This window comes from Bidens hawaiensis, unplaced genomic scaffold (assembly GCF_021521415.1).
Source record: "Bidens hawaiensis isolate Kalapana, Puna unplaced genomic scaffold, B.hawaiensis_p1.1 tig00012418_1, whole genome shotgun sequence".
NCBI classification, from domain to species: domain Eukaryota; kingdom Viridiplantae; phylum Streptophyta; class Magnoliopsida; order Asterales; family Asteraceae; genus Bidens; species Bidens hawaiensis.
The window spans coordinates 101289-114506 of record NW_027492014.1 but is presented as its reverse complement, the minus strand read 5'-3'; the positions used below and the strand labels follow the sequence as shown (position 1 = coordinate 114506).

The window sequence follows — 13218 nt, the reverse complement described above, 5'->3', positions numbered from 1 at the left end:
TTAGAGAAATATAGGACCAACATTTCCACTGGTCTAATTCTCGAATACTAATAGTTATCATAATATTATACAAGCGGCACTGTAACCGGTACAATACGACCAAGAACATGAATTGATGCTTTATTAGACTGAATTGTTGCCCTTTGAAAAGTGTTATTCGATTTGAGGAAACTGATAAGTTGATACCAAAATACATAGAACTGTACGAGGTTGTCTCGAAAATTAAACCGGTAGCATATTGAATAAACTATCTCTAGAATCGAGTTTAATCTCAATTTTAATTCTACTAACAAATTTCTTATATACAGAAACAAACAAGTGCCTTATTGATGAGGCAGAGATAATACCACTTAAAAACTTTCACATAACTAATTTGGTGAAGAACATGTATAAATAATGGACGGGAAATTCAAACTGTTACGACTCAATAAAAATTTCAAGGATCAAAGTTAGGTAAAATCCACAACGGGGAAACAAATATATTTGAAAACGAAAATAAATACTCCTGTTTGTCCATAAGGAACGTATAATTGGCATATTGAATTTCGGGGACGAAATTTCTTAACGGGGGGAAAATGTGACATTCGTGACAAAACCGGATACACCTCAGTTTTCACAAATCGAATAAGCATTTAACCGCTTATTGCATAACGAACGAACGGATAACCAAACGGGTCTGGTTATGACCCAGATATGTCAGGGGGTCATCTATAAGTGATATACGTTTAATATAAACTAACATATTAATATTATGGCCTTAGTACGATAGCAAACCAGTTAAACGAAAACATGCTCGTTTAACCACCCGCTATAGATTTAAACGCGAAAGAGAGTTACAAGACAAGCATTGTATCATCCGTTAAGCTGAAAAAGATTTACAAAACACTTAGTGGAAATGTTTTAAGTGATCCGTGATAATATTTTCGAATTTTACATATGTATACTATGTTTTTATAAATTTACACAAAAATAGCCGAAAAAACGCTCGTTTTTGCGCTATTTGTCGTACCCGATATATTTTTCGTGCCAAAAACCGAACCCAAAATAAATTTAGGCTTGAGATTTAACATCCGGGCACGCGAAACAAGGCAGTGGACTAGAAAATCGGGCCCAAATAACTTCCGTACGTGAAAACAAAAAAAAAAGGGATTACCCCCCCCCCCTTAAGTTATCTTGATATATATATATATTAGTATACAAGATATTTTTGCATCAACATCATCGTATTTCTGGATTTCTATTTTTGGAAACTCCTCACAAGTTCAACCGTAAGGTGAATTAACTAGTTTAATCAATTTTATGTTTGTTTAATTATGTTTGAACACATATAAACATAGCTTTATTACCAAAAATCATTCCTAACCAAGCAAAAACCTTAAAAATAGTCCAAAAATATGTTTTGATCATACACATGGTTAGGAATCAGAATCATACTCTTTTTTAGCCATAAACACGGATTAGAGGGTCTAAACGACGTTTTTACGGTTCAAAAGTTCGGTTTAGAACCCTAACCGAAAACCTAATGTTCATGGCTGGTCTCTTGATGATACATGCTTGGTTTGTGATATAGGACTTGTATCTAGCTTGCATAGGAGCACAAGACCCCGAAAACTTGATTAGAAAGACGAAAACGAACCGAAACCGCTAAGGTAATACCGCAACACTCGATTACGGGCTGTTTAGGTTTAAGTTGTGATGTGTATATTTTAGGTCACAAAATTTTGCAGGGACATCAGGGACCATATCATTGAGTCCCTGTTCAAATTTGGTAATTGTTCGTCCATCAGAGAATATTTGGCGAATTTATTACCGAATTGGGACGTCTATTTGGGAAAATTAGTTAAAGTGCTTGAAAAATTATGAAAATTTTTGGAGAAATCAGATTTGATATATTTTGATAACACATGAAATTTTGGAGCATTTGAAAGACCCTAAGTAGGATTTATGCATTTGTGTTCATATGAGTTTTTATAGTCGTTTTTTGCCCGAAAAGAATATTGAATAAGGTTGTTACATTCTGGAATTGATACAGATGGTTTTGGGATATAATTTGAGTATTCAGAAATTTTTGTGGAAATTTTGGAAACCGTTTGGGATAAACGGACGATTTAAAGGCAAAATATAGCAGGTAAAATGACTTTTTATAAATTAATAAACCAGTAAATAATTCCAGAAATATTTTTAAAAAATTTACATATTTTAGTTGATAAGTGGCTAAATTTTCATAATTTAATAATTAACGGTTAATTTAAAAATTAAACAAATTCAATTCTGATAAAAACCGGCAAGTTCGTGATTAACGAACCTACGGGATATCAGAACACCAAGAGTGATCAAAAAACATATTTTTGGATTAATTATGTAAAAACAAACCTTTTTATGAGAAACCTGGACAATCTGATAGATTGTGCGCGTTTCTCCTCAAATTAAACTGAATAAACGGAAACGGGTCCCGTAACGAATCCGGAACCCCAATGTGTGATATTTCTTTATAAGTTAATCATTTTATCGACCAACACATTTACCCAAGATCACTTCCCCATAACTGTTTTCTGAACGCATAAACGAACAACTTGGCCCAGCTGTGAAAACGGGAAAATTGAGCCAAGTTCGATTTTTAAGTATTAGACATTGAACAACATCACAATTTAAACCTATTAACACTTTCTGGATGTAACAGCTATATCCCGACTAGCTATACAGCCCGATTTAGTATTGAGATTATAATAATATTAAAATATTAATATTATTATAATATTATTATAGGGACTAAATGATAGCAATGGAAATGAACCCTGAGCTGACCTCGCATTGAGTGCCTACAAAACAGTGAGTTTCATGACCCCACTTTTAAACTGCTTTACGAAATTTTGGGGTGAAAAACCTGTTGATACATATCTATATATACTCTGAACTGTTTGATGATGGGAATTATCTAAGTGCTAACACACAAAAGTCCCCACGAACACAGTGATTAACTTCGAGTCGGTGGCTTGTGAATAGTACTGTTGGTTTGACCAACCCAGCCGGGGCCAGCACGGTTTGCTGAGACATTATCCCGTTTGCACATGACCATAATTATACAAACACGCTATGTAGTGTTAGACATAGCTACTCGGGGCATGTTGTGGGCGGAAAAGGGGCCACAGTGGTTGATTGAGCGTGGGAAATGGATACACGCAGCACAGACAGTCAAGACTTCACTGTAGCTTAGCATAATTACATCATAAACATACAAACAAACGTACTTGTGAACGTACATACATACATGCTTGCGTACTTACAAATTGTGATTGTTGAACGCAAAACTGATTTCTTGAAACTCACCAACTATTTTTAGTTGACCCTCTTTAACATGTTTTTCAGGTACTGGATTGGATTAGAAAGTCAATGTGCTACGTGTTTGACTTGTGATCAATGTTGGTTAAATTGATGCAAGTGTGCTAATAAGAAGTAAAGCCGCTTAACGGGCTGGATTTAGTTTGTATCACCTAGTTGTAAATGAAGTTAGATAAATGTAAAATATTGTAAAGTAATTTGTATTGTTCTTTATAAACAATGTGGTTGATATCAGCGGTGTCTGTTACATTTCCGTTTTACGCTTCCGCAAACCGCTTAACGGGGTGTGACATCATGGATCTCATCAAACCCGGATAGCCCTTAAATGGGTTATAATATCTTATTTATTTCTGAAAATCTTTCATCATTAAAGCCTAATTTAATTTCTTTATATGGATTTAATTGCATTAATGATTATTTTTCTTTTAAGGTTAACTTAAAGAAAACATTTCACAAAATAATATCCAAATTATAACAAATGAACCTAAATGAATAAATATAAAACGTTAAGTAGATGATTCATTTAATGTTTAATCTAAAAATGAACATAAACAAACATAACCAAACATAAATGGATCTGAATTACCGTTATAAGCAGTTCATGAACATAAAAGAACATAAATGAACATAATTTAACAAAGGTAAACGAATATATATGAACAAACATAATCGAATACAAACAAACATAAATAAATATATATAAACACACTTAAATTAACACAAACGAACAAATATAAAAATTAAGTAGAAGATTCATTCAATGTTTAACCCATAAACAAATATAACCAAATATAAATGGATCAAAATAGGTCTAAGTATATTAACATCCTTACAATAAATTAAATTAAATCAAAAAACATATATTTGCAATATTAGGCATGACAAATGTAAATCAACCTCCGTAATACGGAGATAAAAAAACTATTATACACACACACACATATATATATAGGGTTTGAATCATATACAAATGAAATTAACATGTTAATTGTGAGAATCAAGTAGAGTAATTATATATACAAATAGAGTAATTATGTAATTACAGCATAGAGTAATTATGTAATTACGTATTACTAGTAATTACATAATTACTCTAATTGATTCTCCTAATTAGCATGTTAATTACATTTGTACGTTAATTTTCCCATATATATATAATTTACTTTGAAAATAAATTCAAGTTTTAGTTTTTGTTTTCAAAAATTAAAATCACATTTTTATGTTTATTAGTGTTTTGAAATAAAAATAACTTAAAAGTTAAAAAAAAGAATTTTCATATATTTTTAAATTTTAACACATATATAAACTTTAGATTTTATAACTTAAGTAAAAAAAAAGAAGTTTTTATGTATCTACCTGTACTTCTAAAGCAAAATTATTTTTCCAAAAGTCATTCAACTAGAGTAGACAACTAGGATGTCAACTAATACTATTACAATTTATAGAATTACTAACAAAGTTATAAATGTATGGTTAGGTTATAATATGAAGTATAGTTTTTGTAGGAATGATAAGAAGTAATCTTGTCCATTGATTTTGAATATGGAGGGTTGAGATTAGTTTAGAGGAAAATCAAGTGTGAACACAAGGTAAATGGCATAAAAGGAATAACACATTTGTTGACTTTCTCTCTCCACATGAAAGGCACATGCCAAATTCCCACATCATTTTAAAACATCCATAACTTTTTTTTACGACGTTTTTATTGAAAAAGAAATTCACCATAATAACGAGTGTCTTTTTATATTTTATATGAGTACCATATTGTAATATAAAAATTAAAAAAAAATTAGTGGGTTTTTTACAAATTGTGTTTTACCGAATTGTGTTTTACAAAATTGTGTTATACAATAGTATTTTTCATTGTATTTTTTTTATTGTGTTTTTTCCGTTGTGTTATTTACATTGTGTCATACAATTGTGTTTTTTTTGTGTTTTTATTATTGTGTTTTTTTTTCATAGTGTATTTTTCCATTGTGTTTTTTTCATTGTGTTTTTTCGGACTTTTCCGGCAAGGTGGTGGCGGTGGGCGGTGGAGTGATGGTGGTTGTAAGAGATGAGTGAAGATGTAATTGGATTATATGTAAGTGGGTTTTTGAAATTAATTTAAGTGGGTTTTGAGATTAAAGTAAGTGGGTTTTGATATTAAAGTATTAGACTAAAATACCCTCCTTTCTAGCCTTCTTAGGAAAATCAAACTTTTTATTTGAACCTAACCCTATAAATGTAACTTTAAATGTTGTATTAAATGAAGTTTTTAAATATTAATGAATTATAAAATTTTATTTATTATTGTTTATAATTATGAATCCATAAGATATATTATTGCGTATATTATTAAATTTTTTAACTTTTTGTTATATTTTTTTAACTGCATGTGTATTACACGGGCTATATCCTAGTTAATGTAATAAAACAAAATCTTCATGCGGAAATATTTGGCCATTAATTTCTTGGTACGTTACGGGCAAAGAATTTATATTCTTTGTTTGGGATACAACTAGATTTATACACTTCATAATTAGCACAAGTAATAATCATGACAAGTCTTAACATGGAGTGGTTTATTTTGGGAATTTAAAAAGGCCAATATTTATTTTGATTAATTTGATTATTCTTATGTGTTGAGAATTTTCCATATATAAACTATATTGTAAAAACTATTATTCTCAATTTCATCGGCTTTTAACTTTCATTTTCACTTCAAACGCGTTGTTATCGCGAGCGTTAATTTGTATTATCTTATTTGGCCATTTCGAACACACTTGGTGCACTATATGATCTCATGAGCATCTCTATGACACCAAATACTTGCAAAGTCATGCCAAAAACCCGACATTGTTTGGTTCACATGTCCAAATCTTTAGAAAAATGGACCCAATTTGTTAACGCTCCTTCATAGCTCAATTTTTGTGGTCCTTTCTTAATTCTCGGTTTGAGGTTTGGTTGCTCCATAAAGTTATGAATGATTGTAAAATAATGTGTACAAAAATAGTAGGGGGTATGAGTTTTTATAATGGAAATAAATAATAAAATAAATGCCAACGTTCAAAATTCAAACTGTTTGCAGTGCCGTCTTTGAATGAGGGCTGGGCGGTCGACGGTCTACGGCGTAGTTACCCGATAGACCCGAATTTTTTTTAGTCTTATATATATATGTGTGTGTGTGTATGTGTTTATTGTTAATGTTTAAACTCAATTACTCAACTCATTAAGCATATTTAAACCTAACAAAAAAAACACTTTCTACTTGAGGCCCAAAAAAAGTTAACGGCTAGATTCATTCTCGAAACAATGGGTGATTTGTTCCCGGTGGCAAAAATGGGGGGGGGGGGCAATGTTCATGCTACACCCGGGTTAACTACAAGGGTTTACCCGCCCCCCACTACCCTAAGAGCGGCTACGACGACCTATTTTGGGGTATCGGGATCACATTAGGAGTTCTATTGTAGCCTTGAGTAGGAACGTTGCCCCGCCTGCCCTCGCTCTCCACTTGTCTACAATATTAGCATCTCAAAGTAAAATAACAAATCCATAGTAGTTTGAAAATACATTGAGGTTAGGGGATACAAACTTATAATAAATGTTAAAAGACCGATTTCACCTTCATTGGCATTAAAATAGAAATAACCATTCAACCAATATTATAGACCTAACTAAAGAGAGAAGACCCATCACATTAACCACTGAAAATTGTAAAATGGCTCCCTCACACAACCTTAAAGTTACCATTTAATCTACAAATATCATAAACTAGTGAATATATATTTTATCAAAAAAATAAACCTTTGCCTACATTAGAGCCTTAAAGGCATAGAGCAATAGAAAGATCCAGATTAACACACTTGTTTGAAGAATGATCACTTTGATTGTGCCCTGAGTGTGTCTCACTGATTTCGCTTGTCAAAGAACTGTTGCTCATCTGGGCCAAGGGACAATGCAACGAGAGTGACAATGATAACCCACAACCACCAGCCTCATCAGCATTTTCTTGCTCGACATCGTTGAACAATTCATGTTCACGATTTTCTGGTTTGGAAATCTGAGTAAACAAAATTAATTTCATCATAACTAAGAAGTGATTCTTAAGATCTTTCAATGAAAAAACAATATTAAGGCATATGATCTATATATTCACAAATATAGGTATGAAAAGAGATGCCATAACTTAGGATCTTGCCAGTTGCCACCAACTTTTGTCAATGAAGTGAATCATACAGAATTTATTTATTTATTTGTTTGTTTTCGGCATACACCTATATCCATAGGTATAAGCAAAAGTAAAAAGACTCATAATGTAAAGATATAAAAGTGTTGCATGTAAAAATCTTTTTATGCAAATATATAACGAAACCGTAGAGTTAACACGTCACTTAAAAACTATTTTTGTAGTTGTAAATATAGTAAAAAGAGAAGAAATAATGGGAAGCTTGTCGCATTATATTCTAAATTCTAAACTATACCGGTACCGTCCTTCCCCAGCTGCATTTAATTACTTACAGAGTGGACCACAATTTTCATTTTCTTCTCTAACCCCTACTTTGTAGTCTAGTGCACATGTCACTGAAAGTCTTTGGTATGCAAGAAACCAAATTCTGTTGATAGATTTTTACATAAACCCACTGTGCAATACCCAAGTGTGATTCAATAGTCAATGCATAACTTTTAGGCTAGCATAATCAAGCCTTTAGATTAACCAAGTTTCAACCACTGCAAGAAATCTACGAAGATATGCTAAATGGACATCTAGAGTACACACTTATTCACTCTCTCTCATGGATACTTGTCTAGGAATTGGGATGATGATTTGCAGGTTGATGTAAAACATTTATTTATTGTTACCTAAATATACTCAAGTCTTTGGTGATATCAGGTCAAAATCACATTGAGTGGGTAAAACAAACTCCCTGTCAATTGTACATATCTGACAACCTAACCTACTAGGTTACATTCAAGTGTAGGTTGTTTAGTAATAAGTCAAAAACAATCTTTGGGTTAAACTGATCAAGTTCAAGTTTCAACTAAGTTGAGAAAGTCAAACTGAGTATCAAAATGTGGTAATAAGTCATAACCCATGAAAGGACATGCAATTTTAGAAATAAAAACAAAGGGAGGTGTTGTGGATATGGTGTTTATCAGTTTATCTATTTCTGTTATTTTCTTCTAAATGAAGAAAAATATACTATTACATATTTGGGGCACTAACCTGGGCGCGAGAGCCCCTCCGCTCGCGCCCCCAGGCGCTAACCCCACACCACCGGGGCGCGAACGAGGCGCGAGCGCGAGCCCCCAGGCAGGCGTCGCGGGAGAAGAGAGAGAAAAAGCTGGTGTGGATGCCCAAAAGAGCCGTTGAGCTCGGAATTAATAAAAAAAAAACCTTAAAAACCTCTATATAATACCCCAAATTACTCCCATTTCAACCATATCAAAACACAATTTCACCTTACAAACTCCTATATAATATATCCCAAACTCCTATATAATACCCAAAAATGTCTGGAAATTGGTACCCAAACCTAGATTCAGATTATATTGACGACGATTTATGGTCGTCACCAGACCAACCGATGTTTTATTCGGGGCCGCAAGAAACATCCGGCTTTCAACCATCCAACATACAACCGTCTCCTAACTTTGTTGTTCCAGAGACACAAGAATCACACGGTGATGCTACGGGAGCAAGAAGACGCGTCCACCGGAAAAAACAACTTGCAACGGACGGGCCGGGACCGGCTTCGACTCCGAGGACGAAACGGAAAACCACTCCGTGGTCATCGGATGAGAAGGAAGCCTTGTGTCGGGCTTGGATAGTCATTTCTGATGATCGGCGTTGCGGTAATTGTTTTAACGTTTTTAAAAATGATTTTTAATAAAAAAAGTTAAATAAAAAAGTTAACTGGAAATCTAATTTAATTATTCATTTTGCAGCCGACTACCAAAAAAGCAAGATTTTTTGGACAAAGGTTAGGGAGACATTCTATACGCTCGTTGGGAGTACAGAGCGAAACGCCGATATGATTTCGGGTCGGTGGTCCGAAATCAGAAAATTTGTCGGCTTGTTTACTAATCTTTTCAACAGGAACGCCGGTCGTATGAGACCAAGTGGCAGTGATGATTTGGCGGTTTACAATTTCACGGTCGAAGAGTGGAGGCAGGAGTGTTTGCGGAGGTATGGGATGGTGAAGACGTGGGACGATTTAAAGTTGTGGGAGAGGTTGAAAAGGTGTTCCAAGTGGGTTGAGCTGGTGGCGCCGGACCTTGATGCGGAAGTAGGGCCGAAACGGACTAAAACTAGTTCGTCTGGAGCGTATAGCACTTCCGCCGGGTCGGATTGCCGCGTTGGATTCGACCTAAACATTGCGGGGGAGGAAACGTCTTCACCGCCGAGGAGGCGGCCATTGGGAAGGGACGCCAAGGGGAAAAACCGGCTGAGGGGGGAGCCGTAAACATCGCCGATCTTGTTGAATCCCTCAATAAATTCAACAAAACCATGGAGATGGTCTCTAATGACAAAAAGGAAAAAAGTCGAATGAGAGATTTGGACTTCCTTACAAGAGACTTCAGTAACCTAAATCCGGTCGATCAAATGCTGATGGAAAAGCAAAAGGAACGTATCCGAAAGAGGTTGATCGAAGAAGACCAAGCTGAAGAATAAGAATAATGTTTTTTTTAGTACTTTAATTTTTATTTTATTTTTAGATATTAATGTGTTTTTTTAATTAATGTGTGTTTTTTTAAATAATTTATGAGTTTTTTTAATAATACGTTTTTTTAATACATTTATAAAAAAATAAAAAAAAATCCGCTGAAGCCCCTCCACACCAGGGCCAGGGGCTCCAACGGGGGCTCCAACACCCCCCTTATCCAGTTTCTCTCTCTGCCACACGTCATAATATTATTGGCTGGAGCCCCCACTGGAGCCCCCATTAGAGCCCCCCACACCCCTTAGCCTTAACCAAGTTTCAACCACTGCAAGAAATCTACGAAGATATGCTAAATGGACATCTAGAGTACACACTTATTCACTCTCTCTCATGGATACTTGTCTAGGAATTGGGATGATGATTTGCAGGTTGATGTAAAACTTTTATTTATTGTTACCTAAATATACTCAAGTCTTTGGTGATATCAGGTCAAAATCACATTGAGTGGGTAAAACAAACTCCCTGTCAATTGTACATATCTGACAACCTAACCTACTAGGTTACATTCAAGTGTAGGTTGTTTGGTAATAAGTCAAAAACAATCTTTGGGTTAAACTGATCAAGTTCAAGTTTCAACTAAGTTGAGAAAGTCAAACTGAGTATCAAAATGTGGTAATAAGTCATAACCCATGAAAGGACATGCAATTTTAGAAATAAAAACAAAGGGAGGTGTTGTGGATATGGTGTTTATCAGTTTATCTATTTCTGTTATTTTCTTCTAAATGAAGAAAAATATACTATTACATATTTGGGGCACACTTGACATTAATGCTTTATGATACTTGATAGTTTTTAAAAACAAATTCTTTGAAAAAGTATTAAATACATGAATTCATTTGTTTAAAGAGACCCAAGAAACTAAATATTATATGTGTTATGAATGTTATGCAGTATATACTTTTACATATTTGGTGCACACTTGGTATTAATGCCTTATGCTACTTAATAGTTTTTAAAGACAATCTTCTTTGAAAAAGAATAAAGGCATAGACTCATTTGTTTAAGTGACCCAAGAAAATCAATATTATTGTATAGGCATGTACATACAATAACATTGATTTTGATATATTTGGTACACACTTGGTATTAATTCTTTATGCAACTTAATTGTATGAATGTTATATTAGTATATACTGTACATGATATATATGTGTGTTAAGAGAGAGAGAATGTACTTGTAGGAAGTCAGATTCTTTTTGATGGATAAAGGGAGGATTGAAGTGAAAATGTGTAGCAGAAAAGGAATGAGGCTGCTGCCATTTGTGATCACCAATGTCCTCCTTTCCCTTTATTCTTCTTTCCCAGTATCCATGCATCCCTATTGTCTCCTCTCTGCCTCTATAGATACCAAAATTTAAATATTTTTTAAAATAGGAATCTTAAAACAAAAAACCATAAAACTAAACACTATGTTCCCCCTTTTAAACAACATGGATAGTATAAGTAATGATCAACCTTTTAGAAGAGACATTGAAGGGATGGTAAATGAAGTGAGCACAAGATTCTTGACTGGATGTGTATGTAGAAATCTCATGATGAGCATCATGTTGGTCTTCATGTGATTCCTTTCTGAATAACCCAGTGCGCTCTTGAACATCATCTGGAGTTTTAAAGTTCCACAAAACATGTTCTCAAAAATCAGTAGCACTAGTGAAAGAGCACAATAAAATAAACAGAAAGAGACAACAATGTGTCAAAGCCAAAGATTCTTCTCTCTTTCAAGAATGAGTGTTTTGACAAAAGTTGATAAAAGATTTCAAAGGTAAAAGCTTTAAAATGGGTTTGCTGAAAATTCATTCAAACATCAAACACAAGTTTCTTAATTAAAAAATAAGGAAAGGAATGTCTAAAAATTCCTTGATACTAAATGCCACAATTAGAAGGAGGCAGAAGGTTGTGTTCTTCATTAGTTTTGTTCTATTTTTGCAAAAAGAACTACTTTTTGGGAAAGAAAATCATAAATAATATCACCCTGGCCTTTCATATCCTTTGTTTCCCAAAAAAATAGCATACGAACATCACAACTAATGTTAATTTATAGATGGTGTTTAATGTTTTTTATTTCATTCTTGAGTTGCAAGAAGGTTTTTTTTTAATATAATAGTGATGAAATATATATGCATACCTTGGGGATTAACATCACTCCTCATGCTTCTATACATCTACAAGTCCCATATACTTATATTAATATTACATGAAATGCTTGCATTCATAAAAAAATCACAGAAAAATGGAAATGATGAAGTAGAAACCTGAAGATGACTTTTAACATGGGAAATAGTGAGCCCTTTTACATCCATCATTTGAAGAACAAGCTTGGGTGTTGCTTCTGCATACATGCATAGCATCATTATTATCATCAAAAAGAGTAGAAGAAAAATAAACATATACACAATACATATACATACGCATCATCATTATGATTATCAAAAAGAAAAGAAGAAACACATACTATGAGTACCACCAAGAGTTTGAATGGCATGAACAAAACACCTATGAAGATCAGGAGTCCATCTAAGCCTTGGAACTTTTGATCTTATGTATTGCCTCACTGTTCCATTCCTCTCACAGCCTCCCATCTTGTATTGTGTATAATTATATGAAGACAAATGGGTGGTATTGAAAAAGGAAAGAGAGGTGGATGGAGATTAATAGCTTGGAATATTGTAGGGTCAAGTCGGGTCGGGTAAGGTGAAAATATTACCCTCTGTCTTGCAATGGAAAATTATGATTCTGAGGAATGGTTTCCTCTCTCTTCAGGCTTTACAAAATATATATACAAATTCAATTGGTTTTAGTTTTATTTACTTTCCTCTGCTGCTGCTGGTTTGACCCTGTGATCATCTGCTACAACTTTCTCTCTCTAGAATCATAGGCGTAGTGATATGATACGCCAACTTCGTCATCATAACAAACCACCATAGATATCAGAATTATACCCTCCGCCTCTAAACATTTATTGCATTAACAATTAAAGACTTTTCTTGTTATCTTTTTAGAATATTAGTAATTTTGACAAGCTGAAAGGTGAGATGCTTTTAGCTACACCTTTCCTTCTTTTAATCCTTCTTTTAATGTGTACTCTGATTTGAAATTAAATTAAAGATATCTAGTTTTTATAGCGAGAAAATTCTGAAAAATAAGTGAGAGTGTATCAAAATAGTCTTTGAAATTT

At 33.7% G+C, this 13218-nt stretch overlaps 1 protein-coding gene across 1 annotated transcript; it reads right to left on the bottom strand.

The window, feature by feature from the left end:
• Nucleotides 1–7144: 7144 nt before the first annotated feature.
• Nucleotides 7145–12622, bottom strand: LOC143540949 (uncharacterized). The gene is made up of 6 exons (XM_077033895.1): nucleotides 12496–12622; nucleotides 12296–12372; nucleotides 12169–12205; nucleotides 11499–11643; nucleotides 11219–11381; nucleotides 7145–7381 (listed from the first exon to the last, which is right to left on the bottom strand). The coding sequence occupies exons 1-6, from the start codon at nucleotides 12620–12622 to the stop codon at nucleotides 7145–7147; spliced, it is 786 nt and encodes a 261-aa protein (XP_076890010.1).
• Nucleotides 12623–13218: the final 596 nt, after the last annotated feature.

Excerpts from the sequence above, each read along its gene's own strand:
- LOC143540949 (XM_077033895.1), bottom strand. The coding sequence starts at position 12,622 with ATGGGAGGCTGTGAGAGGAATGGAACAGTGAGGCAATACATAAGATCA. Across the intron at positions 12,373-12,495 it reads AACTCTTGGTGGTACTCATA|AAGCAACACCCAAGCTTGTT; the intron begins GTATGTGTTTCT and ends GCATGTATGCAG. Across the intron at positions 11,382-11,498 it reads TTCAATGTCTCTTCTAAAAG|AGGCAGAGAGGAGACAATAG; the intron begins GTTGATCATTAC and ends TGGTATCTATAG.